This window comes from Tenrec ecaudatus, chromosome X (genome assembly GCF_050624435.1).
Source record: "Tenrec ecaudatus isolate mTenEca1 chromosome X, mTenEca1.hap1, whole genome shotgun sequence".
NCBI lineage: Eukaryota > Metazoa > Chordata > Mammalia > Afrosoricida > Tenrecidae > Tenrec > Tenrec ecaudatus.
In genome coordinates, this window is record NC_134548.1 from 152350717 (window position 1) to 152376465 (window position 25749).

The following is a 25749-nucleotide window of genomic DNA, read 5'->3' on the forward strand; positions in this document are numbered from 1 at the left end:
TATTATGAATGCTACTGTTATGACCATTCACATGCAGGTCTTTATGTTTCATTTATCGTGGTGCATCAGTACCTAGAAGTCAATTTTTGGGTCATATATTAAGTATGTGTTTAATTTTATAAGAAACTGACAATTAAAAAATAATTGTTCAAATGTTATGAGAAATCAGGATACCAGGGATTCATTTATAGGTAGTATCTGGTTATGCTTAACCTGACTGTCAACCGGGGCAGTGCAGAATGGGGATTCTCTAAGAGAGGCTTCTCCAGACACCAGAATCCATCTGTGACTGGGATTGAATAATTCCGAAAACGAGAACCCTGTAGAAAGGGTCTGTGCTTCCCTCTAAATGACTTCCTTATGAGCTGCATCTTGTGGAACAGGCACTGTTCTAGCTACTGAGAATGCAATGGTAAATAGCGCTTAACAAACTTTCAGCAGCTCCCACCAGTTCTGCCACAATATATTAATGAAAAGATTTTTTTTGGAGACCTACAGTTGCTTCAAAATATATTGCTGTAGATCCTAAAAGGAATATTATTTGTAATTGCTAGTTTCTAAGATGGGGCCGAGGGGTGCAAATCCAATATACATAGAATAGTGCGTCATCTGGATGAGTTTGAGAATTGGATGGATTTTATCCTCATGCATGGAAGTCGTCGAGATAATTGTGAGAACTGAAAATTCTAAGTGCCTACTATATTGCTTCGTCAAAGTTTCAGGGGTACTCATGTCCTTGGGGGGCGGGGAGAATGTATCTGGATTCATACATCTTCTTCTCTCTTTATTTTGCCTTTGGTTGTGAATTGGGGGAAGGTTTACAGGGCAGATTATCGATTTTACATTAGACAATTCATGCAAATTCTTTTTAAAAATCATTTTATTGGGGGCTCATACAACTCATCACAATCCATCCAGTCATCCATTGTGTTAAGCACATTTATACATTTGTTGCCATCATCATTCTCAAAACCTTTGCTTTCTACTTGAGCCCTTGGGATCTGCTCCTCATTTCCCCTCCTTCCCTGACCCCCGCCCCCACATTCTGTTTGAACTCATCCATTTTGATCCCCTCTGTGTGCCATCACTTATCCCCAACATTTGCTCACAGTGTTTCCTGTTTCCATGCCTCCTGCTTTCCTAGCCCTTCTGCATGTTGGACTCATTCACATTGGAGGAAGATCGTTTCCCAGAAGATTATCTCACCTTACTAGTCATTTTCCCTCCTCTCATCATCATTTGATTCTAGTTAAGTTTCTAGAAAGTTCTTCTTCACGAGAGAAAGTCCCTTTCAGTAATGGTTATATCTTGAGCAATGAGGTTCCGTAGCAGATCCTCAGACCAGCACAGCAGTTGAGCTTCTTGGAACTACTCAGAGTTGGTGGCTCTGTGGGGCCCAGGGAGGGCCTGTAATTGATAAGAGCAAACCCCTGACCCCTACAGATGCTGTTCACTCTCCCCATAGCCACGGCTCTTGGGGAAAGTATGACAATTGTATTTTGCATTTACTCTACAGCTATCTCCCATATCGCCCACAATGGAAGAGACAAAGAAGCCAACCAAGAGACGAAAGATTCCTATAAAGACCGAGTGGAATTCTCGCTGTGTCCTTTTCACCTATTTCCAAGGGGACATAAGCAGCGTCGTGGATGAGCACTTTTCCAGGGCTCTGAAAAATGTCAAAAAACCCTCAAGCCAGAGTCAGTATGTGACCACAAGGAATGGTGAGTATGTTGGAAGGGAAGAGACTCAGATGGCCTGTCCGGGCTGGAACTCTGAGCAACTCATTAATGCACTTGGAAGCACGTCCAGTTGCTGTGGGAGAGGCATTTCACATAGTGAAAAGCCACGTTTCCTTCTAAAAATGCAATGCGAACATTGATTTGCTTAATCAGACTCATTCACCAAGTTAATCAGGTTAGTTCTCAATTGTGTGAAGCGTTGGGTTCAACACACAATATGCACCTGATCCTTGTAGACTGTGACCCTCGTGATCACTATTATTTTAGTACTAGTGTCCTGATAGGAAAAGATTTAAAGAATAAAAAGAAGAAGGCCCCATGTAGGTGCTCCCTGGCTCCTCTCAAATGATGGTAGAGTTAAGTTAGGCTTGAAGGGAGAGAGATGAAGTGTCCTGCGGCAGCCCTCACCCCACCCCAACAAGGCCAGGATGTCCATTGCACACAGGATTTGATACTTTAAAAAAAAAAGTTTTCTTTCATCTCAAAGTAGTTACCCAAAGGAGCCATGTCAAACTCTATACACATACAAAAATTTCCAAATTTGAAGGAAGTCATCAAAATGTAGTTGGCAGGATTGCAGTAGGGCTTTTATGGACCCTGGACACGTCTGCTTTTGTAGACCCTTTCCTCTATAATATATATATGTATATGTAGATATAAATATCATTATATGACTATTTTGGCATAAAGATGAATATACTCTGGGCTGGTCTTATTTTTATATATTCCCTACCATTATCGTGGAGTCCCTGGAGGGTGGTGTCAGTGGCTACTGTGCTTCTCTGTTAACCCAAAAGTTGAAGGTTCACATCTGCCCAGAAACACATCATGTGAAAAGCTTAGCAATTTACTACCAAGAAACCAGTCATGGAAAACCCTATAGAGCACCGTTCTACTGGCTGAGTTGACTCCATAGCGTCTGTTTTGTTTTTTTTAATCATTATAGTCATATTTTCTGCTGGTAATATCAGATATGAAAACATTTCAAGAGAACTCTGCCCCACCCCGACACCCGCCTTCCAAAAAAGTATTCCTGCTATTCCCACACATGTACAGTGAGTACCTTGCTCTCATTGGCCGATGCCCATGCCTCCAATAGAGGCCCTTCCCTGGGGAGGAAGCGCTCACGTCTTTCTAAATATCACCTCTCTGGCTTCGCTCTTTGATTCAGGACAGGAAGTTGATGTGTGTCAGATGTGCGCACCTTTCCACAATTTATTGTCGCTCCGAGATGTTTCTTTTCCAGTCAGGTGCCTTTCCTTCCTCATAAGATTGTTTGAATTACACAAGCATGGAAGAGAGCTAGTAGTAGCAGATACAAAAGGACATTATGCTTAAGTGGACACTAGGATGTCCAACGGTGTGTTGAATTATCAGAGCATGGGAAGGAGTGGTTGTGATCTTGAGTTATTGGGGGATTGGCATATATTGTTAAGAGCTGAAAAATGAGGTATGTGAAATTCAGAAGATTTACTTGGATCCTCAGATGGAGAAAAATTCCCAGGCACTTCATTCAGGAACATGTATGTGCACTTTGGCTATTGAACTCTGATGTACTTATTGCTGAAGATATGGGCTTAGATTCATGATAATTACTCCCTTGTAAGATCAGCAGTTCATGATCCCTCACTTTCTCTGTGCAACTCACTTTGAGCTTTCTACGGCTGCTATAACAAAATAAAACAAAATTGGTGTCTTTAAAGAACACAAATTTATTTTCCTGCAATTCAAATGACTAGAAGTCCAAATGAATGTCTCAGCCCTGCCGCTTCCTTCTGAGACTCCGTTCTGTGCCTCCCTTCTAGCTCCAGGCATTTCATAGCTCACAGCTGCAGTATCACATGGTGTCCTTTCTATGTATCTGTCTCAATGTATCTTCTTTTTCATAAGGACACCAGTCCTATGGGTTAAGATACACCCTACTCTAGTGACCTAATGCTAACCTAGCTGATAACATCTTCAAAGAAAGAACCTATTTCAAAAGAGGTCACATTCATAGACTTGGGACGTCAACCTAGCTTTTACTGGGATCACAACTCAATCCATAACACTGATAAACCCTGAGCTAAAACGAACTCTTTGCCTATTGCCCAATTCTGCTCATTTTTGCAGCAAAACGCAAAAATGTTATTTATGTGCACTATCTCTTTTTCCCCTCTCCTCACGCTCTCGTGAATGCACTTAACTCAAGGTTTCATAATCATCACTCCTTGAAAATTCTTTTATCAAGGTTAGCCAGGGCCCCCACTTTCCAAATGCCACCGTCCTTCTGCCTTTATCTCATTTGACCAGCGGCATTGAGTTGTTGTCCTTCGCTTGAGTCTCATGACACCACAATCTCTAGGTTCCCCTCCTACTCCCTTGGTTACTGTTCCTTTTTCGTCTTTTTTGCTGGATTTTCCTCTTCTTTCCAACTTCTAAATGTCCCCGGGTTCTAGGACTCCTGACTCTTCTCTCTCCAAAGTCACTCTTTAGATGATCCCGTCCAGTCCCTTGATCTTAAATCTAGTCTGATTTCCGTATCTGTAGAGGCAACTGTCAACTTGATATCTTCACTTCCTGAGTCCAATAGGAATCTCAAATAAAATAGGTCCCAGATTGAATTCTTAATCTTCTCTCTAACCTGCCCCTCCTTGAACCCCTCCCTCCAATAAATGGCAAATGTATACTTCCAATAGTTTACAGTAATGTTTACATCTCTATCTTTCACGCCCATTTCAATATTTTGGTAAATTCTCTAATTTCTATATTCTAAATACATTCAAGAGTTGACCACTTCTTTTTCCTCTGTGACTGTCATCTCTCCCAGGGATTAGTGCAGTAGCTTGCTCGTTGGCCTCACTGCCCTAGCTTCTCTTCTCGCCGGTCTCAACACAGAGGCCATATTGATACCATTACGATGAAAGTCAGATCATGTCACTCATATGTTCAAAACCCTCCAATAGCTTCCTATCCTCTGTGAAACCAAATCCAAAGTCTATCATGGAACACAACCACATCCGGGTACATGTTAACTGCCCAATATCATAGTCTACTATTTCCATTTTATTCAGTCCACTAGAGTCTCCTGGACATTCCATAGAACACACCAAGTCCAATCTTGCCTTAAGTTCTCTGCGTTTAGTCTCCTCTCCCTAGAATGCTCTTTCCTCAAACATCTGCATAGCTGTTCTTTCCTTATTCACATCCCTATCTGAACACCACCTCTTCAGATAAGTCTACTATGAATAACCTATTAAAAAAAATAGAAGCCCTCATATGTTTTTTTATCCTGTTCTATGTTTTTCTCCTGAGTCTTTTTTATCACCAGATATGAGTACTATATGTTCATAGATTCCTTCTTTGTCTCTTCCCTTTCTCTTGACTGAATTCCATGGGAGCTGATATCCAGGCTGTTCATTGTTGCTATCCAAGTACCCAGCACACGGCTTGGTACACAGAAGGTACTCCATTAGTTGCATGAATGAATGGATGGAGTTATGATTTGGATCACCAGGTATTGATGCATGCCACCTGTGTATGCGGTCTGGCTAGATAGAGAGAGTGCAGTGTGCTGTGTACACCATTTTAGAACCAGGAAGCGTCACAGGCATTTTTGGAGGATCCATTCTTGTTAGTTGCTATTGAGTTAACCCTGTTGACTCGTAGCAACCCCATGTATGAGATAAAATGAAATGTTGCCCGATCTTCAAGATTGATGGTTGGCTTCAGTTCACTGCTGCAGTCACTGTGCATTTTGTGTCAATTCCAACCAAGGAAGTTCCTCTTCCAGCATCCCATTGTCCAATGTAGTGATCCTTAGGCTTTCATTAGCTACTTTCAGAAGTAGATCTCCAGCTCTGTCTTCTTAGTCTTCACCTGGAAGTTCTGCTGAAGACTGTCTGCCCTGGGTGACCTTACTCTTCTTTGAAATACTGGTGGCATAGCATCCAACATCAGAACAACATCCAAGCCACCACAGTATGACCAACAGACAGGTGATGGTTTGGATAACTAGAGTGGAAACAAGGACTTCAATGAGAACGTTAGGATCACAGAGGAGCTGATCTCTCCTGTAGGCTACTGGTTTACCAGAGCATTCTGTTGTGTGCCAACTGTACTGTTTCCTCGGACCCCCGGGTCTTTAGGTGAACGCCTCTGCCAAAAGAAGAAGCTTGGGCAGTATGGGAAAATCCTGTGCACACCACCCTTCCAAGGCTAAACCGAGAGGCAGCTTTCTTGAAAGAGGCATTTTCCCTGTGGGAATCTCGCACGCCCTTTGACTGGGGGATGTTGTCACCCTCACGGAGTGTGGGGTGGGATAGCTAGGCAGACAAATGTTTGTCTACTCGTTGTGCAAATGAAGGAAAGGTTGTTGCCCTCAAGGTCTCTCTTATCTCAGTTAGGAATCGGGTTTCTCATAGGTGGCCCCATGAAACAAGACCCGTCCCACAGCAGTGCTCGCTCACTGAAGATATTAAGTGGCATAGGTGCAGCTGCAAAAAAAAATGGTGGAAATCCATAGAGTGGTCTTTCATTTTTGCCCGTCAACACTTTTGCAGACCAGCACCTAGCTGCCCATCCACAGCCAATCCCTGCCCAGGAGAACAGGCTGCCCATTCATGGGCCCCCATCCCCAGGCTGGGCCGCCTTCTAAGGGCTCAGTAAAGCACCTATGCAAAGCCGCAATGCACAGACCTGGGTACCTAGGGAATGTAACCAGAGTTCTTGGCTTCTTTTTCCACATCCAAGTGAATTTTATTGATGTATGTAAATTTATACTGGCCACACTTCAGAAAAGAAAACAGAAGTTAAAGGTGCCTTTGAATTATTTCCATTTTCAAAGGACATTGGGAGTTTCAGACTTGGTAACCCAAGAAGCTTCAGTAACTTCCATTTCTAGGGACACAGTCTGGTGTGCATCCTGCCCCCAACACAAGCCCCTAAGTCCAGCCCAGGCCTGACCACATTGCTCAAGAGTTGGGAGAAAACAAGAAGGCACATACCGAGTCTTCCCAAGCTAGTGTCAAAGGTCTCACCTCCTTCTCCCTCCCCTCCTGTCTCCCGTAATCAAGTGGGAGTGGGGAAGAAATGCTGTGGCTTTTAGGGTGAGTAGCTCCAGGGGATGGATGTAGTCAGACTAGTTGTTCATAGCACTTGCGCACATGGACAACGTCCTATCTCCTTTCCTAGTATGGAGGGGGATTTTGCACAAATATATTTTGAGCCCCCCCCACACACACACACACTGGGTAACAGTTATCTTTCTTTACATCCAATCCAGAAACTGGTAGGGAAGGTGTAGGGAGGCAGAGCCACCTTACGGGGAGAGCATTTAAGTGGGGGTGGTCTGTGGAGCGGATCAAACCCTTCTGAAGTGAGTGTATCAGTAGGTACAAGTAGGCGCTTTGGGGTGATTTTTCTGGGTTGGCCTAGGTGACGGTAGAGTGGCTTGCCAATTTCAAGCCCCGAGGTAGAATGGGGACTTAGGGCTGGCACTCCTGGGCAGACCCTGTTCTTAAGACCAGGGACCTGTGACTTCTAGAGGTAAGAGGGGGATTAAGAGGCAGAGTCTGGATGCAGAAGATAAAAGCAGAAGGGGTGAAAGTCTTGCGTGTGCTTCTAAGGGAAGAAATCCAACTGGTCCCAAGAGCTCCTGAAGCAAGGTGTTCTTCCCTTACCTTTTGGCGAGTGTGGTTTGGGAGTTTGAGAAGACAGCAAACTCCCTCTGGGAGTGGACAAGTCCTCAATCTGCTCACATCCCTCCCCATGGGCTGTCCCCCTCACCTCTGGACGTAACCCAGAGGGGTCAAGTGAGTCGGAGGGAAGTGTCGCTAGGACTCCTTTTATTAGCAACAGGAGCCTTGAACCAGTATCTTCCCGTTCAGACTGTGCTCTGGTGCACTCAGCATCCACATGGAACCTTGCAGAGTGACATCACACCCACTCCCCTTTACATTTAAGGCAGGGAATTCCTAAGCTAAGAACAATATCCAAACCCTGCTGGGGCCCCGTCTTCCACTTTTCAAGCAGCCCATACACATGAGAGCTGTAAAACCACTCCAGGTGGAACTCACCTGTCTATCAAAGGCTACTCATTCTTGCTGTTGAGTGCTTAGGACATGCAGAAACCCTTATTCAACAGCAAGTGCGGACAGGGATTATACCAAATCAGCTAATCTCTCTGTTTGGGCCACCCAGTACCCTCCATGCTGTTGCCTGCAGGAAACACTTTATCAAAGTAGTGTGCACTCTCAGGAAGAAATCTTAATGTTTCCTTGCTGGTGCTTTCATTAGAAGAGCTCATTGTGAAGGACATAAAAAGATGGGCAGGATGCTCCCCCACCTCCTTGTGGATCAGGGGTTAGGATGAGGGGGAGCAGCGGCAGGGCCAAGTTTGTTTTCATCATCTGAGTCACAAGCAAAGCTAGGGTGGTGGCTGAAGGTGCTTTGCTACCACATAGCAGGCCTCTGAGACATGTTTTTTAATCCCATTCAAATTCTGGTCAAATTGAACATTCGAGGGACCAGAGCACCAGAAAACCTCTCCAATCCTAAAATTTTCCTTTGCTCGCCTCATGACTACTCAACTCCGCTTTCATTAGCCTGGAGATGTGAGAGGCTCCAGACATTAAGCACCATCTGGAAGAGCTCTCTTTGCTCCTCCTCCTCTTCCTGGGCGGGTCTTGCAAATGGGAAAAATATCCATCTAGGTACCGATCTATAGTAGACTGCTTGAGACCTCAAACTCAGTCCCTCTTACAGGGACAGTTAGAGTCGTGGTTAGGGCACGAAAGGAGGCCTCAGGGTCATGAGGTAGCCAATGAGGACTCTGCAAGAATAACCCGAGACCCCCCGACCCCCCACCTTGACCAGGCGCCTTGTGTTTTTGCGAGATGAGGTTCAAGCAATGACTTTCCTCCCGATCACTTAGGGCTCAGATCCGCACTTGGCTCTTCTGTTTGACTGCCTTGACTCAGTTTCTTAACATCCCAGTGCCAGAATCCCCTTGAAAACAAGGTTTCAACACCTAGAGTTGTGTGAGTGACCAACACAGGCAATACTCAATTACACTCCATACGGTGCCCTAAATGTCTCCTATTTGGTATATGTAAATACCAGCTATAAAATAAAAAGAGCATGAACAACAACCAAACGCAGATCACCTTTGTTCAAACAATTCTGCTTCTAGAAAATGTATGCTAATTGCTGGAATTAATTGGACAAGGGTACAAAAACGCACATACAAAAATTACCTTTGCCACATTGTTAATATAATGTTTAAATGGAAACGAATGAATAGCCTGTAAATATGATATTCATAACACTTAAAAAAAAAACAACAAACAACATCCGTTCCTATGGAGTCAATTCTCCCACTCATGGTGACATCTCATGTGTGTGAGGGGAAGACTCTGTTCCAGAGAACCTTCAATGGCTGATGGTTTGGCAGTAGATCACCAGCCTTTTCTTCAGACGAGCCTCAGAGTGGACTCAAATCTCCAGCCTTTCCATTAGCAGCAGAATGCGCTGATCATTCGTAATGTGCAGCCACTGGAAAAATTTGTGTTTGCCTCTAGCTATTTTTATGGATGTCTGGTCACCATCTTTCAATGATAGAAGAAAAGTTCCTGGAAAAAAAATGGAATTAAAAGAGAACAGAAAAATCTCCTTGAATGGTTTGAAGCCCCCTAGTGTGTGTTGTGAAATTAATGTGTATACAAAGGGAGAGAAAAAATTCCTAGGGGAAAGGGTGGATACAAATGGTGGTCTCTGGGTGTAATGATTAAGGTGAAAAACCTTTTCTACATTTGTTTCCTTCACATTAAAAAAAATAATAGTAGGGAATGGTTGTACAACTTGAAGAATGTAACCAACATCACCATTGATACAGGTAAAAATAAATCGGTATATGCTTTGCTGTTTATGCTTTCACCCGCACAAAAAGGACGTGATAAAAAAATGAACCAGACGCCAAAGTAGGCTACTTCTGTTTGCAAACAATACATGGATACATAAACATCCTGTTAATGAGGAGCCCTGGTGTCTGACCCGTTAGGCTACTAATTGAACTGTAGCAGTGCAAAACCTCCTGAGGCTCTCTGCTCCAGTCAAGAGTTACAATCTCTGTCCTCTCAGGACGCTTTGAGTAGATATCAACTCCATGCTAATCAGTTTGGTTTGATTTGGTTTGTGGTTGTCTTCTAATCTTCCATGTTTTCTCAATATTTCCTTCCCAGAGAGTGGCATGCCTCCCAATCAATGGCGTGTACCTTCTCAGTGGAGAAAGCTACAACCAGAAGCCGCTGTTGCAAGTGGTGGAGCCAACCGCAACTCCAATATGTATGGTCCCATGGCTATGGAGCTATACCGACGGTCCCTGACCCGGGGCCCCACTTCCATTGTCACAGCCACTGCCACAGCCACTGCCACTGCCACTGTCACTGACACTGCCTCGGCTTCCTCTGCCTCTGCCTCTGCATCCGCCTCTGCCTCTGCCTCTGCCTCTGCCTCCGCCTCTGCCTCTGCCTCTGCCTCTGGCACTCCCACTGTGCAGCTCAGAGACATGTGGCATTTCTCCTCGCTGGCCAACCTCAACTCCCTAGAGCGTGGCTACCCTCATGCTTTCTCTGGTGGCCACGTGGTTCCAGAGCCCAAGCCTGATGGGAAGGGTGAATCCTTTCTAAGTCTCCTCCAACAAGAAAGATGTCCAGGCTGTCCTCCGGAATCTGCCAGAAAGGAGGACCAACATAACTATCCTCAGACCTCTGGAAGAGCAGGCTTGTTCTTCGACCCACCTCCTGGACCCTCCCACTGTAAGTACCCACCTACAGATACTGGGAAGATCCCGTCTGATTAGTTTTTGTGGAGAGTTAGTTGGCAAGAGATGGGGCCAAGGTGAATGGCTGATACTCTGGGATTGCTGAAGGCCAGAATGCACTGCTTAAACTTTCCATGTAATTTCACAAGACTCAACTGACATTTACAATGTAATAGCTAATGGGTTCCAGGGATGTTGTCATTGTTGGGTGTGCCATCAAGTCAGTTCTGACCCATAGGCGACCCTATGCACAACAGAACCGTGGACTTGAGCCCACTATTGCAGCCACTGTGTCAATTCATTTCCTTGAGGGTCTCTCCCTTTTTCGTTGACCCTCCACTTTACTAAGCATGATGTACTCCAGGGGATGGTCTCTCCTGACAGGAAGTCCAAAGTATGTAAGACAAAGTCTTGCCATCCTTGCCTTCAAGGAGCACTCTTCCAAGACAGATTGGTTTGTCCTTTCGACAGTCCATGGGACTTTCAATATTCTTCTCCAGCACCACAGTGCAAATGCATCGATTCTTCTGTGGTTTTCTTCCTTATTCAATGTCCAACTTTCACATGCGTAAGAAGCAATGGAAAATATCCTGGCTTGGCTCAGGTGTACCTTGGTGCTCAAAGAAACACCCTTCTTTTTGATATTCTAAAGAGGTCTTGGGCAGCAGGTTTACCGAATGCAACACATCTTTTGATCTCCAGCTCCTGAGCTGGTTTTAGCTGATGATATTGAAGTTCTCCAAGGTGTCCTCCCACAGATGCAGTCTATCTGATTTCTGTGTTTTTCATCTGGAAAAGTCTGTGTTGCCTGTATTTGCTATGAAGTAGTCATTGGTTTTTCAAAATTCTATCATGTGATCTCCAGCTTTTTTTTATCACTAATTCCATATTTGTAACTACCGTTCCTTTGTCTTTGTTTCCAACTTTTGTATTACAATTACCAATAATATCAATGCATCTTGATTGCATGTTTGATCCATTTCTCACTGTCGTTGTTGGCAGAATTCCTCAAGTTCTTGTGGTTGGTGCATAAATCAGAATATTAGTTGAATTGATTGGATTTCTTTGAAAGCGGTTAGATATACTCCAATTACAGACAGTATTGTACTTCATAATTGATATTGCAATATCTTTCTTGCCAATGAATGCCACACCATTCCTCTTGATTGTATTATTCCCTGCATAATAAACCATAGGATTTTTATTTTTCCTTTAAAGTGGCCAATACCAGTCCATTTCACCTCACCAGTGCCTAGGATGTTGATCCTTATGTGCTCCATTTCTTTTTTGATGACTTCCAATTTTCCTAGATTCATACTTTGCACATTCCCTGTTCTGATCAGTAGCAGAAATTTTCAGCTATTTTTCCTTACTTTGAGTCGTACCTCATCAAAAAATGAAGGTCCCGAAGGCTCCTCTTCCACAGGCTTTACCCAACTCAAGTCACCATGGTGATTCCACTCCAAGAAAGAAGCTTCTTCTCAGTCACATTGTGAGTGCCTTCTGATCCCAGGGGACCATTGTCCGGCATTCTCTTGGACAATGTTCTTCTAGTCATTAGGCCTTCAGTCTCTGACATTGTTTCAAAGCTACACATAAAGTTGTCAGTGGCTCCTTTGCAACCAAGTCCTTTTTCATTGTCTGGTGTAGAGACTCTCTGTAGTCTTCCCACCTTCTCTTGATGATTCCTGCATCACTCGATATTTTGCCCATAGAATTTTTCAAGCTTGCAACTCAAAGACTGCATTTGATATGATGAGTGTGTTCTTCTCTTTTGTTTGTCTAATTCTAGGTCTTTCTCCAAGAAATGAGGACCAGCATAACCATCCTCAAAGCGCTGGAAGAGCAGGCTTGTTCTTTGACCCACCTCCTGGACCCTCCCACTGTAAGGACCCATCTACAGATACTGGGAAGATCCCGTCTGATTAGTTTTCGTGGAGAGTTAGTTGGCAAAAGCTGGGGCCAAGATGAATGGCTGACACTCTGGGATTGCTGAAGGCCAGAATGCGCTGCTTAAACTTTCCATGTAATTTCACAAGGCTCTATTGGCATTTACAATGTAATAGCTAGGTAGTAGTTGGTGCTGGTGGCACTGTGTGTTAGGCTTTGGACTGATAAGTACAAGATGGGTGGTTCAAACCCACCAGCCACTCCATGGGAGAAAGATGAGGCTGTCTGCTCTAATCAAGATGTACAGCCTCAGCTATACAGGGTGCCTATCCGTCAGAATGGCCCGAATAGCACTGCATTTGGTGAGATAACAAATATTCCATTTGCAAAGCAGAATTCTGGCACACAATTACAGAATGAAGCTCAATCCTCCAAATAGGTTGACAAGTTGTGATGACGCCAGGATCTTGGGTAAAACCAAGGGCAATCTCTAGCAACCAGTTTGCTCCATGTATTCAAATTCACAGTGACTGGAAAAACAACCCTGGGAGCCTGGGTGGGGTAATGGTTATGCACTGTGCTAAGATTCCCAACAATGGTGGCTCTGCAGGAGAAAGATAGGGCTTTTTACTCCCATAGAGAGAGACACGCTCAGAAACTCACAGTGGCAGGTCTGCCCCATTCTGTAGTGTCACCATGAGTCAAAATTGACTCAGTGGCAAGGAATCTGGAGTTTGGATTTGGAGAGGTAGCCATGTGACAGCCAGGCTTTAGTGGCTTGTTCCTGTGCCCGGGAGCTCCTTCTCTGTTTCCCTCAAGTTCCTGCTTCCTCCCCATCACCCCTCCCTCGGAACAAAAATGCCCTGCATTCGCGCTCTCATCCAACAAATATTTAATCTGTGTCTTCCCATCTTTAAAACAAAACAAAACATTGTCCTTGAGTTGATTCCAACTAATGGAAGTTCTTTGTAGGGTTTCTTTGACTGTAATCTTAATGAAATCAACTTACCAGGACTTTCTCCTGTTGGATGGCTCCAAACTGCCAACGTTGCAGTTAGAGGTATGGTGCTTTTTCAGTTAGGAGCCTGATAGGATCATGATTACGTGATGGACTGCTAACCACAGGTCAGCTGTTTGAAATCACCAGCCACGCTGAGGGAGAAAGACGGGCTTTCTACACTTGTAGAGAACTACAGTCTCAGAAACTCACAGGGGCAGTTCTACCCTGTCCCATAGGTCCCTATGAGTCGGTATCAACTCGATGGCAGTGAGTTTGATTTGGTTTTATATACTATATTTTATAGTTTCATGTTGCCCAGTCAACTTCCTTTGTCATTCTACCCAACAAGCAAGGCAAGCACACATTTCCTTGTGCTTACTTATTCATCTGTAATGAACAGTTTCACATAGGTTCAAAGATGTGACAAATCATGTGAGATTGCTCACTACAGGTTAGTGAGTACGCCTGTGGAGCCCTGGTGGCGTAATGGGTTCTGTGTGGGTGTGGTAATCATGAAGCCCACAGTTCTAGTACCGTGAGCTGTTCTGGGAAAGAAAGATGAGGCTTTCTGCTCCTCAGAAACCTACAGGAGCAGTTTTGTTTTTTTTTTTCTCAGTGGGTCACTCTGAAACAGAACAGACTCAATGGCAGTGACTTTGGGTTTTGATTTCCATGCTTCCCGGGTACTCCGTCCCTGTCACGGATGGTACAGTTGGAGAAAGGCTTTGATTCCTGAGGACGGTGATGGGTGGTTGGAAGAGAGACACATGTCAGCCAGACCTTGAAACTGAATTTTTGAGGTGGGGCGGGGGCGGGTGTGTGCGTGTGTGAAAGTGTCTCCTACAGGTTAGGAAGTAAGTACAAGGAAGTCTATGCTTCCTTTACGATTGGATCATCCACCCCGCCCATCGGGCCGCTCTGTGTGCATCAGAACGGCATCAAAGCAGTGGGTTTTCTGATGCCTGAAGCCAGTTCCTGAAAGCTGCATTTCCACAGCGCTGATCAAGACAAACCCAGAAGGCCCGTGCAGCCCAGCCCAGCCAGGCCCACCGTTCCATCTGAACGTTGAAAACAAACTTCCCATTAACACACAGAAGTGACACATCCAGTCACGTCCCAGGTTTGATTAGCACTGTACTTAAAGAGCAAATCATCAAAATGTCATGCTCGAGAAGCCCTTGACCTTTCCCACTCCTATACTCGTTTTCAAAACTAACCTCTTCCTGAATCCCCAGGGGGAAATTGGGCCAACTGGGTTTGTGTATATGCTGTTCAGACACAGTAGAACCCCATCTTCACTGATGGTCAGAACACAGATGGCTCAAAGGGCTGCCGCCCAAGCAGAACCATTTTTTTTTTCAGACCCATTCTATGTCATTTCCATTCAGCAAACTGTTAGTGAGCACCTCCTCTTGCCAAGGTGTTCTCTTCTCTAGAGCAGGGGCCCCAAACTGAAAGCAGGGCCAGTTCACTGTCCCTCAGACCCATTGGAGGGTCGGGCTGTAGTTGGAACAAAAACTATGAACACATTCCTATGCACACTGCACATAGCTTATTTTGCAATAAAAAACTAATGGGGCAAAAACACCCTGTGTGCCGGTTAAATGTCAGGGGGAGGGGGGAGGGGGCGCGGCTGCATGTGGCCCTAGGGCCGTAGTTTGAGGATGCCTGCTCTAGAGCAGTGGTTCGCAACCTGTGGGTGGCGACCCCTTTGGGGGTTGAACAACCCTTTCACAGGGGTCGCCCGATGCATAACAGCAGCAAAATGACAGCGATGAAGTAGCAACGAAAATAATTTTATGGTGCGGGGATCGCCACAACTGGAGGAACTGTATTAAAGGGTCACAGCACTGGGAAGGTTGAGAACTGCTGAGACTAGACACATTAGCAAACCAACGTTTCTTGTCAAGTGTCCACTAGTGTGAGCTCTCCCCAGTAGGGACCCAGGCTGGCCTCTATCACACTAATTGCTGAGCTGCAGTCCAGAAACTGTTGAAGTCAGAAACCCCTATATGAGGGGAACATGGTCCAGGGATCTTGAAACCGAAGCTTCTCTGTCTGTAGCCTCTGAGAGAGAAAATGTACCAGGTCTTCAGAAACGGAGGGGCAGGCAATTTGGGGTCTGGTGGGGCAGTCGTTGGCTGCTAACCGAAGGTTGGTGGTTTGAACCTACCAGTTGCTCCTTTGGAGAAAAGGTGGCATCCTGGGAAACTTTATGGGAAAGGTCTAATCTCTCTTACAGTTTCTCTACAAGTCAGCATTGATTTGATGGCAAAGGGTTTGGTTTTCAGGGTATCCCTGTGGTAAAGAGTGGTGCAAGGGATTTGCACTCCACGACAAACCTAACAGTTGGTGGTTCAAACCCGCCTAGTAGTGCTACGGCAGTCATGCCTGTTGGTCTATTCATGTAAAGAGAACAGCCCAGAACACCCTCTGGAGCACAGTTCTACTTTGTAACACACGATTGCCAGGAGTTGGGAGCCAGGTCAGTGGCAGTAGATTTGGTTTTGGGTAGGAGGGAAGGGGTCCCATTGTGTACTTTGTCACCCAGCCCCAGGGATTCCATTGCCAGTCATATTTTCTTCTTCTTTTCCAGATAATAAAGTCTACTTCTCCCCAAATCATGCATTGGCCAGTACCAGCCTTGAAAATGAACGTGAGTATCTGGTTTCTTCTGCCTTTGACAGAGATTCTCTGTAACCTGAGAAAGAAACTGTTAAGTGTAAAAAAAAAAACAAACAAACAGTGTGTCTAGCAGCTGAAAGGATCTTTTCGTTTGGTGCATTATTTAACTCTTTTTTGTGTAGATTTTTGCTTCGTCTTAGTCGCAAAGAGCCCATGCATTAGAAAACGCCTTACAAATATTGTGGGTTTTCTGTAGAAGCAACTCTGCAGAGTTCTTTTACCAGAGCCTGGTGACCCAAGGTAACCTAGGTGACTCGGGAAGTGCACAGATTCATGTGGATTAGCTTCATCTGTCCTAGATGCTCAGTCTCTTGCCTGGGAGACAGGGCTAGACAAGGACACCGCAGGCCAGGGAAATGCAGGACTGGGCCCCAATCTGCAAGTGTTGTCAGTAGAACTGTTCAATACAGACAAGCCGGAGGGGTCACCGCGAGTTGGGCCCGACTCAGCAACAACCGGTTTGCCCGTGTGCCATGTGATATTCCAGGCTATGCGCTGGAGAAAAGAAAACAAGGGACGCGCCCATCACCAGCCACAGCTCCTGATGGCAGACATTTTCAAATTGGGTGCGAAGTGGGGACAGGGGGCCAAATAGAGCCCCTCGCCAATGTCTGCAAGGAGCCCTTGTGGGGGCAGTACTGTTAACCACAAGATGGCAATGAGTGAGAATCGACTCAGTGGCAGTGAATTGGGCTTGGGCTTTGCCACTGTCATCTTCATGAGCAAGGTCAGCGCGGCAATCCTCCCAGCACTCACAGCAGTGTCTGCGTGGAAGTCGACACATAATTGCTGAATGAAGGAATGGGGAACTGGTCAAGAAATACTGCCAATATAGTCAAACGCATTTTATTTGAGGCCCTTGTGTAAAGTAAACAAACCAGCAGAGCCAGAAAGCACCCTTGGGAACTTATTGGCTGTGTCCAAGTGGAGCGCTCCACTCAGTACTGGTTTCAAAGGCAGTCCATGGCAGGCTCTGGCTTTCACTTTTGCTCCTGGCCAAGGGGTTGAGAGCCTCAGGCCTTTCAGTTGATGAATTAAGATATTTCCCAAGTACTTGCTAATAGTTTAGATGTATTTAAATGACAAACTTCATGATTTCAGATACATTCCCATTTCATATTGTTCAACTCCAGTAGCAACCTAACAACAGCATTAATCAGGACAGTGAGTATGAGCCAGATATGGCGTCCATCATCCCTCTCAGGCCTCTAAATGACTGGGCAATATGCATATGTTCTAGCTTCCTTACACAATAGGTATTCAATAAATTGTGACTGTTTTTGTCATCTGGTCCATCCTGCTATCACAAAAATACTCTAAGTTGGTGGCTTTACTAAGCAGAAAGGTAGCCTCTCATTGTGTAAGAGATTAGAAGTCTTACTTCAGAGCCCAACTCAGGAGGACAGCTTGGTTTCTCTCTATCAGTTCTGAAGAATCATCTTAGTCTCTTTACTTTTCCTGTGTTTTGACATCTATCTGACCTAGCTCTCCTCTACTTGATTGTTTAATCTCTTCCATAGCTCAAAAGAAAAGGACTTAAACCATACCCTGCCTCATTAACATAACAAATAAAATCCACTTCCAAATGGGTGCAGTGGTTAAATTCTTGGCTACTAACTGAGAGACCCACGGTTCAAACTCACCAGCCACTCTAAGGGAGAAATGGGTGGCAGTTGGCTTTCCTAAAGATTCCCAAACCAAACAGAACCCACTGCCTTCAAGCCAATTCCAGCACACTGTGACAGACCGAACAGAGGGGGAACTTCTCTAGAAAGTTTCCACGGCTTCCAAATGTTACAGAAACAGTCACATTTTTTCTCCCATTGAATGGTTGATGTATTCAAACCACTGGCCTTTCCGCTCACCACGAAGCAATTCAACCACCAAGTCTCCCTACTGATAAAGATTACAACCGAGAAGGCTCCATGGGGCAGTTGTCTGATAGGGTCATTAAAAGTCAGACTTACTCCACAGCAATGGGTTTGTTGATTTTCAAAAATGAACTAGGATCTAGGAGCTCATTTGTCATAATTTCACAGATGAAAAAAACTCACCTCTACTGCTTATGGAGACACTCCTTCATTAATAAAATAACAACTAGTACAAACTAGCAAAATAGTTTCCATCCTGTTGTCTCTGAATGCAGATAAGCCTCCTGTGTGTGAGAATTGAACAATGCTTCAAAGAGTTTTCAAGGGCTCATTGTTTTGGTCAGAATAGAGCTGCAGGCCTTTTTTTTGAGATGCCTCTGGGTGCCCTCAAATATCCCAATTTTCCTTAGCTGCAGAATGAAGTAACCATTTGCCCCACCCAGGTTCTCCAACAAAATAATATTTAACACTTATTGAGCATGGGAATGAAAACCACCACTCTAAGGAATATGGGGCTCAAAGAAGTTAGATAGCTTTACCAAGGTCACAGAGCTTGGGGGTGGGAAGATCCGGATTCAGGGGCTTATCTGATCCCAGAACCAGCTTCCTATTCACCATTGTTTATTCTATCTTTCAGGGAGCCAGCCTCCGGAGAAAAGACAAGACAAATACTTTTATTAAACTATTGTTTGAAGAAGAGAATGCTTTTTTTGCAACCCTACTCCTGATTTTCCACTTATTACTTAAGAGCATTAAGTTCAGACCAAGTTTACGCTTTCCCTAAAGTTATACCCTTGTTCTTTCTTGACAATGTAGACGCTATGGCAGGTTTTCCCACAGTTGTTTGCCCGCACTTAAACTTGTGAGAAGAGAGATAGGAACAGAGCAGCTCAACTCCTTGCAGGTCTTACCTGCACTCCTTTGACCCTGCTATGTGGTTCCCTTATCATGAGCCAGGGTTCTTTAAGCTAAGGCTGACCAGGTAGTTTCCTATGGGGTTGGCTCACTTTTCAAATGATCAGAGAGATTAGCAACAGTCTGAAGCTTTTCAATGTTTGCAACCTGAACGGGCCTGCCTCATCTTAACAGCTAAATGAAAATTCATGGGATAAGGACTCTGACACCCTATAGGGATTCAGGTGGCCCTTGGTGACAGCTTATAGCTTTCCAGGGGACCCACTTGCCTTCCTTAAGCAGTCAAACTTCTCCTTTAGCTTTTACCCTGTTAGCGCCATTCTAGACTAGTCTTTTATCGTTTCAGCTCAGAACCCCTGGAGCCACCCACATGAATAGTAGCCGCACGTTGAGTTGAGCTGGAGGAAAAAGGCAGGGCGAGCTGGACTTTTATGATAAACTGTCCCAGATACAGTGACAATTTATCCAAACTCGTGTAGTTCCTCAATCTGGCAGATCGCTTTGTCTGACGTGTAAGGTTGGTTGTTGAGCCATGGGAACCTCAGGACCCCCTACTGATAGTGTCAGGTCTCCCCCCTCCCCCTCACCTGTGCCCAGATCGCAATTGCTTCTATGTAACAGCTGAGTGTGTTATGACTAATAAAATGGTACTTTTCAAAATCACATTATTCTGGATTGAAATTCTTTCAAAACCATCATATGAAATCCCATAGCAATTGGCGATTATCCTCATTTACTATATATGGCTACAGAACCTCACAAGGAGTTATGACCTGCCCAAGAACACATAATCGTGTTAGGCAGTTAGAACAGGGACTAGGTTGTGCAATGCACATGCTCAGAAATTCAAGCTCCAGGCCAGGCAGGGGTGGTACACGTAGGTGGGTGGTACACCTGGATTGGTCCATCTAGACCAGGTGAAATTAATTCAGCCAAAGGAGTCAGCCAGTATCATCCACCACACCTCCCAGCAGAAGGCTTGAAAAGCCAGGATCTGAAGCCCACCTTGCTTCTTTTTCCGTCTCTGGAGCTGCTTCTCACTGGCTGTAAGGTGATGTCCGCTGGCATCAGGACTTCATGTGTGGGTGTGAAGTGCCCTAAGGGTACCTGTGTAAAACCAGACATTTCTTCTATCCTTTATAAAGCTCACTGGGATCACAATCCAGGCTTCACTGCAGGAAGCCAGGGACAGAGGTATTTCTCACACACGAGAGATCTAACAGTAGTAGAACTCATCCAAAAATCATTAAAAAAATCACTGCTTTTGAGTCAATTCTGAGCCACAGCAACCCTTTAAGACAGAATAGAATGGCCCCTGTGGGTTTCTGAAGCTGTAACTGTTTACTGGAGTGGAAAGTCTAGTCTTTCTCCCTTGGAGCGTGTGTTAGTCTGCGTTGACTACAGAAATAAATTCATGGACATTCATATGTGTATAAGAAAGAACTTTATATACAAGAGCAATCGAATATTGAGAAAATATCCCAGCCCAGTCCAGATCAAGGCCTTAAGTCCAATATTAGCCCATATGTCCCATACTAATCTCTAAATTCCTCTTCAGACTCACAGAACACATGAAATGATGCCGAATATAGGAAGAACACAGACCAGTGGATGGAAAGTCCTGTGGATCTAGTGACAGTAGAGGCGTCTCAGCATTGGCAGGTGTCTTTCCATGGAGCTCCTTCAGCTCCAGGGCTCTAGCATCGCTCTATGTGTCCTGTCAGCCAGCATGTTTCACAGCACATCTCACAGCCAGCATGTCTTCATGCTTAATTCTCAAATTGACAACAGATTATGTAATTTTCACAGAGCGTCTGGTCATTTTTAACTACTGATCTTGTGGTTAGCAGCCAAACTTGCACCCACTATACCACCAGGACTCAAATCCAGTACTACACCCTTTCAAATCCAGTACTCTTTTCTTTTCACCAAAATACTTATCAAAGGTTAATATCAGTGTTGCTCTTAGGTGAGTTCCTGGATGGGAGAATGCTTTACACATGATTTGCACCTGAAGGTTGACAATTCAAACCTACCCAGAGGTACTGTTGAAGAAAAATCAAGCTATCTGCTTCCACCAAGATTACAACCAAGAAAAACCCTATGGAACAGTTCTACTTCACAACACCGGGGTTATAATGGGTTGGAATTGACTTCAAAACACGGTATTCAGTGTTTTAGTTGGATGTTTGGGTATTTTCCCTCCTATCTTAGGTAAACGAAGACCCCAGCACTTTTAGGAAGGAATTGCTGACCTTGACAGTCATTCTCCTGGCTCAAGAATAGTTTTTCCAGGGTATTATATATGTTTCTTAGATTTAACAAGAAGAAGAAGAAGAAAACTCTGCCATTTTAACATCTCTTAAAATTATTGACCTTACAGTCAGGTTCTGGAAGAGGAGGGTAAATAGCTAACTAGGGAGTAGACACATATTAACTTGGGTGAAGGGAAAAACAATATACACTAATGGAGAGGTCAGCATGAAATGATCAATGAAGACACTGGAAGGTGCATAAAAGTAAAGGATAACAAAGTTAAAAGTAATACATCCACAATCCTATAATAATTATAACAACAAGCTATATACGAGATAAGTGGTGTGTTAGTGTGGGTACTTTAGAGAAACAAATCCAAAGAAACTCATGTATAGGAGAGAGCTTTATATAAAGGTTAAGTGAGCATCAAGAAAACATTGCGACCCAGTGCTGCCCAAGTCCACAAGTCCAACATTAACCCCTATGTCCAACACCAATCCGCAAAGTCTTCCGCCATCTCACAAAACAGATGCAATGATGCCGAATGCAGGAGGAAAGTTGAGTCAGTGAATGTGTAAACATCTCAACACTGGCAGGAGTCTCCACAGAGCTGCTCCAGCACCCAGGGCTGCATGGGGTAGGTCCATGCGGCTTCTCCTTGGGGATGTCTTGCAGGAAGTGAGCCTTGCCAGCTAAAGTAGGGAACTGGCTAAGATAGCTCCACCCTGCTGGGACCATCAGAAAGCAAGAGAACTAGAAAGGTGAGGCTCACTGAGCCATTTATCCCTCCGTTCTTCAATTAACCCCATATGTGTTTATCGGCCATGTTGGCACAATAAACTAACTACCTCAATCCACCCCTTGCCAACCTGGCACCTGTACATAATTCTTTAGCCTCACAATTGCAATTAAGTAACACCTACACCTTAATCCTATAATCCTGTGAATATGCTCCCATACATATGAAAGTTTGTAGGCCTTTAACCCCCCAATTTTGGGTATCCCATTTATATACTGCCCACTTACATCAACCCAGTGCTCTGAGAAAATAATCATATTTTTCAACATGCAGATAATCATATTTTTCGACATGAAGAGTCTTCATTCCAGTTGGAACCTTGTGAAGTCTGCATCCATACGCAAAGTCAAATCCAGACAGGCCATCGATGAAGTCAGAAGCAATATTCACCAGTTCACGGGCTCAAAAATCTCCAGTCGGTTGGGTTCTGGTCAACTCAATGTAGGCTGCCTCACTCAGCCTCCACAGGGTGCCCATTGGTCACCTTGCCTTTTGTATTTGCTCTCACAAATACTCAAGAAGCCTAGGCCCCTAGTGCTAGGTCATGAACCTCAGACCAGTCAACCCATTCTCATCTTCTCCTCTTTTTCCTGTAAACTAAGTTTACAGGTATCAGTGGCCAAACTCAACCCACCTCTTTATTGCTGCATTTCTCCCACTTCTACTCAACAAGTAGATTCAGGTAGTCACCTAGCAAGCATTTTAGCCTTCTCTTAGACTCCCTTTAACATTCAGTCCCAGAGAGGAATTTTCATCCTGATTCCACATTTTTTCCAGCTTCTCACAAAGAACATTGTTCATGAGTATTCCAAAGCACTGGGTGACCCATATCTTTCTTTGCAGGCGTGGCCTAAACCCATCTAAAGATCAAATTTTAATGGCTTGGTGAGCCTCAGGTTTCCGGTTCTCTGCTCTCTTGCTTTGTGAAGGTCAGATCAGGGTACAGCTGCCTAGCAATTCCCTGCTTCAGCTGGCAAGGCTGATTTCCTGCAAGACATCCCCAAGGAGCTGCCACATGGACCTACCCCGATGCAGCCTTGGGTGCTGGAGCAGCCATGTGGAGACTCCTGCCAGCTCTGAGATGCTTACACGTTCACTGATTTGGTTTTCCTCCTGCACTCGGCGTCATTCCGTCTGTTTTGTGAGATGGAGAATGACTTCGTGGATTGGTGTCAGACATATGGGTTAATGAGTTAATGTTGGACTTGTGGGCTTGAGCAGCACTGGGTTGGGATGTTTTCTTGATGCGCACTTAACCTTTACATAAAACTCTCTCTTTTACATGAGTTTCTGTGGATTTGTTTCTCTAAAGTCCCCTGACACAAGTAGATACAGAGGTAGACAGGCAAGCCGAATAGATGTGGAAGATCGGTAGGAATACAAGTACAGTACAATCCACATGTTTAGCAGAAGAAATTTTTACACATGGATATTTCTACACATGTGCTGCAAATGCAGCCCAGGATGTGGTAGAGCATGCAGAGGACGAAAATTTAAGAACTTCTTAACCGTACATCAAACACTTTGAGATGATTAGTCATTTCAGTGAAGGGTTTAGGATTACTGTCTTGGGGGTCATCCAAACCAATGGCGGTAACATAGTCCATGAAGACAACAATCTGCATTCAACTAGAGATAACTGGGGTCTTCGAAGCTTGTGAATGGCCACCAAAGATGTAACTGTTGGTCTCTCCCTACCTAAGCAAAGACAATCAGAGATTCCAGGAAATGATTCATCTAAAGGAATAATGGACCACATAAATCACAAGATTTACTAGACTGAGACCAAAAGTAGGTGGTGCCCGACTACTACTATGGACTTCCCTGACTCAGATCATGATAGAAGGAAAACTCTGGACAAGGAGGAAGAAATAAGCGTGAATTGCAAAATAGTAAAAGTGGCCAGACAGAGTGGTGGAGTAGGGACTCGTGGAACCCCTGAGATCATTACCCATAGACCCCTGCATATCTTGAGTTTAACTCAGCCACGGGGATGAACTTTCAGCCCAACGGTAGACAGACTGATCAAGTGAAATAAACTCCTTAGTACAATCAACCAAACAAAAACAAAAGGGCAGCATTTGCCCATAACAAAGGTCAGACGGCAGGAAGGAGCAAAAAAGAATGATAATTGGAAACACGGAATGCAGGGAGGAAGAGGGAAGAGTGATGTTGAGGACTGCAACGAATGGCACAAAACAAAATGTATATAAAGAGTTGAATCAAAAAGCAATTTGCTCTGTAACCGTTCACCTAAAGGACAATTTGTTAAAAACAACAACAACAACAAATGATGCTTTTTCACCTGAGATCAGAACAATTAGGTGGTGTCTGGCTCTTCACTACTGACTTTTCTGATCAGGTCACTATTTATTAACAACTAGACCTCTTAGAATGGGAGAGGAATATGGTAGCCAGCTCCCTGCCATGGGATCAATACCGACTCCTAGGGACCCCGAAGGGAGACAAGGTAGGCCTGTCCCTGTGACTTTCCGAGACTGTAAATCTTCATGGGTGTAGCAAGGCATGGAGTGGCTGGTGATTTCAAATTGATGGCCCTTCACATCATAGCCCAACCATGACCACTATGGGCTCCCAAATATGGAAAAGAACCTTAATTTCTTAAGAAATGCAGACTTATTGGACCAGTTGGGACTGGAGAACTCTCCAGGACTCTTGCCCTAGAACCAAACCTTGAACACAACAAACTCACCCCTGGAGACATCTTGTAGCAAAAGAACACATTCCCAAGGAAAATGAGAATATTACCAGGGAGTACCGTGTTTCTAGAACAAATTGTCCTATGTGAAGTCAAATGGCTATCGTTCACTTTAAAACAAAGATGAGATTGTAAGGCAGTGGAGAACCTAGGGTGATGGAAGCAGAAAAGCCAGATGGAAACAATGAGAACTTTCATACGTTGTTAAGATTGTAACCAGTGTCACTGAACAACTTGGGCAGGAATCCTTGAACTGATACATAAAATGTTACATGAACCTTTACTGAAAACAAAGAATATTATTTTGCAAGCCACATTCATCTTTAGGGGGCAAGCAAACCACAGGGCAGAGGTGTCATGTGCCCTTAGCCCATGTGATACACAATCACACAAGACTAGATTCATCTTGATTTGGTCTACAATGTTAAAAAAAATGGCATGTGCTATCAGAATTGAAGAGTATCCAGGGAAAAGAAGAACTGTTTCCAATAGGGGGTGGCATTTGATATGCCTGGGTGATCTGATGAAATCCCTGGGAATCCCACCATCTGAAAGATCATTCTGGAATACAGCTGAAAGCAGACTCCTGCTTGCAAGAGACTCCTGAAATCCTCATCTATGTGATCAATCCCGCAAAGAGAACACTTCCTACTGAACCCCATATTTTTATTTCTGGTTTTTTTTTATTTCTGGGTTTTTATATGTGTGTTGCTTTTGAAGAGCGAGTTTCAAAGGCATTTTCCCAACAGGCTGTCAATTTTACTCTTGCAAAAGATTATTTATATATGGCATAGGCCACTATACCACCAGGATTTGTGTGCCTGTGTGTGCATATAACATAACCCACTACACCACCAGGGCAAGTACACACACACACATACACACACACACACACACACAGCAGAGCATTAAGCGGCCAGCCGCAAGATCAGCAGTTCAAACCGACCAGATGCTTGGCAGTAGAAAGGTGAGGCTGTCTATTCCCATAAAGGTGTTCAGTGTTGGAGAGGCACAGGGGCAGTTCTCTGTCCTACAATTGTTCGGCGCTGTTGAATTGCTCCTGACTCATAGC

At 44.5% G+C, this 25749-nt stretch overlaps 1 protein-coding gene across 1 annotated transcript; it reads left to right on the top strand.

Annotated features, from left to right (window-relative positions):
• Window positions 1-1537: 1537 nt before the first annotated feature.
• On the top strand, window positions 1538-12471 carry VGLL1 (vestigial like family member 1). Its single transcript, XM_075538485.1, has 4 exons — window positions 1538-1724; window positions 9962-10161; window positions 10279-10537; window positions 12335-12471. Exons 1-4 carry the CDS (start codon window positions 1538-1540, stop codon window positions 12469-12471), a joined length of 783 nt encoding a protein of 260 aa, XP_075394600.1.
• The last annotated feature ends 13278 nt before the right edge of the window (window positions 12472-25749 follow it).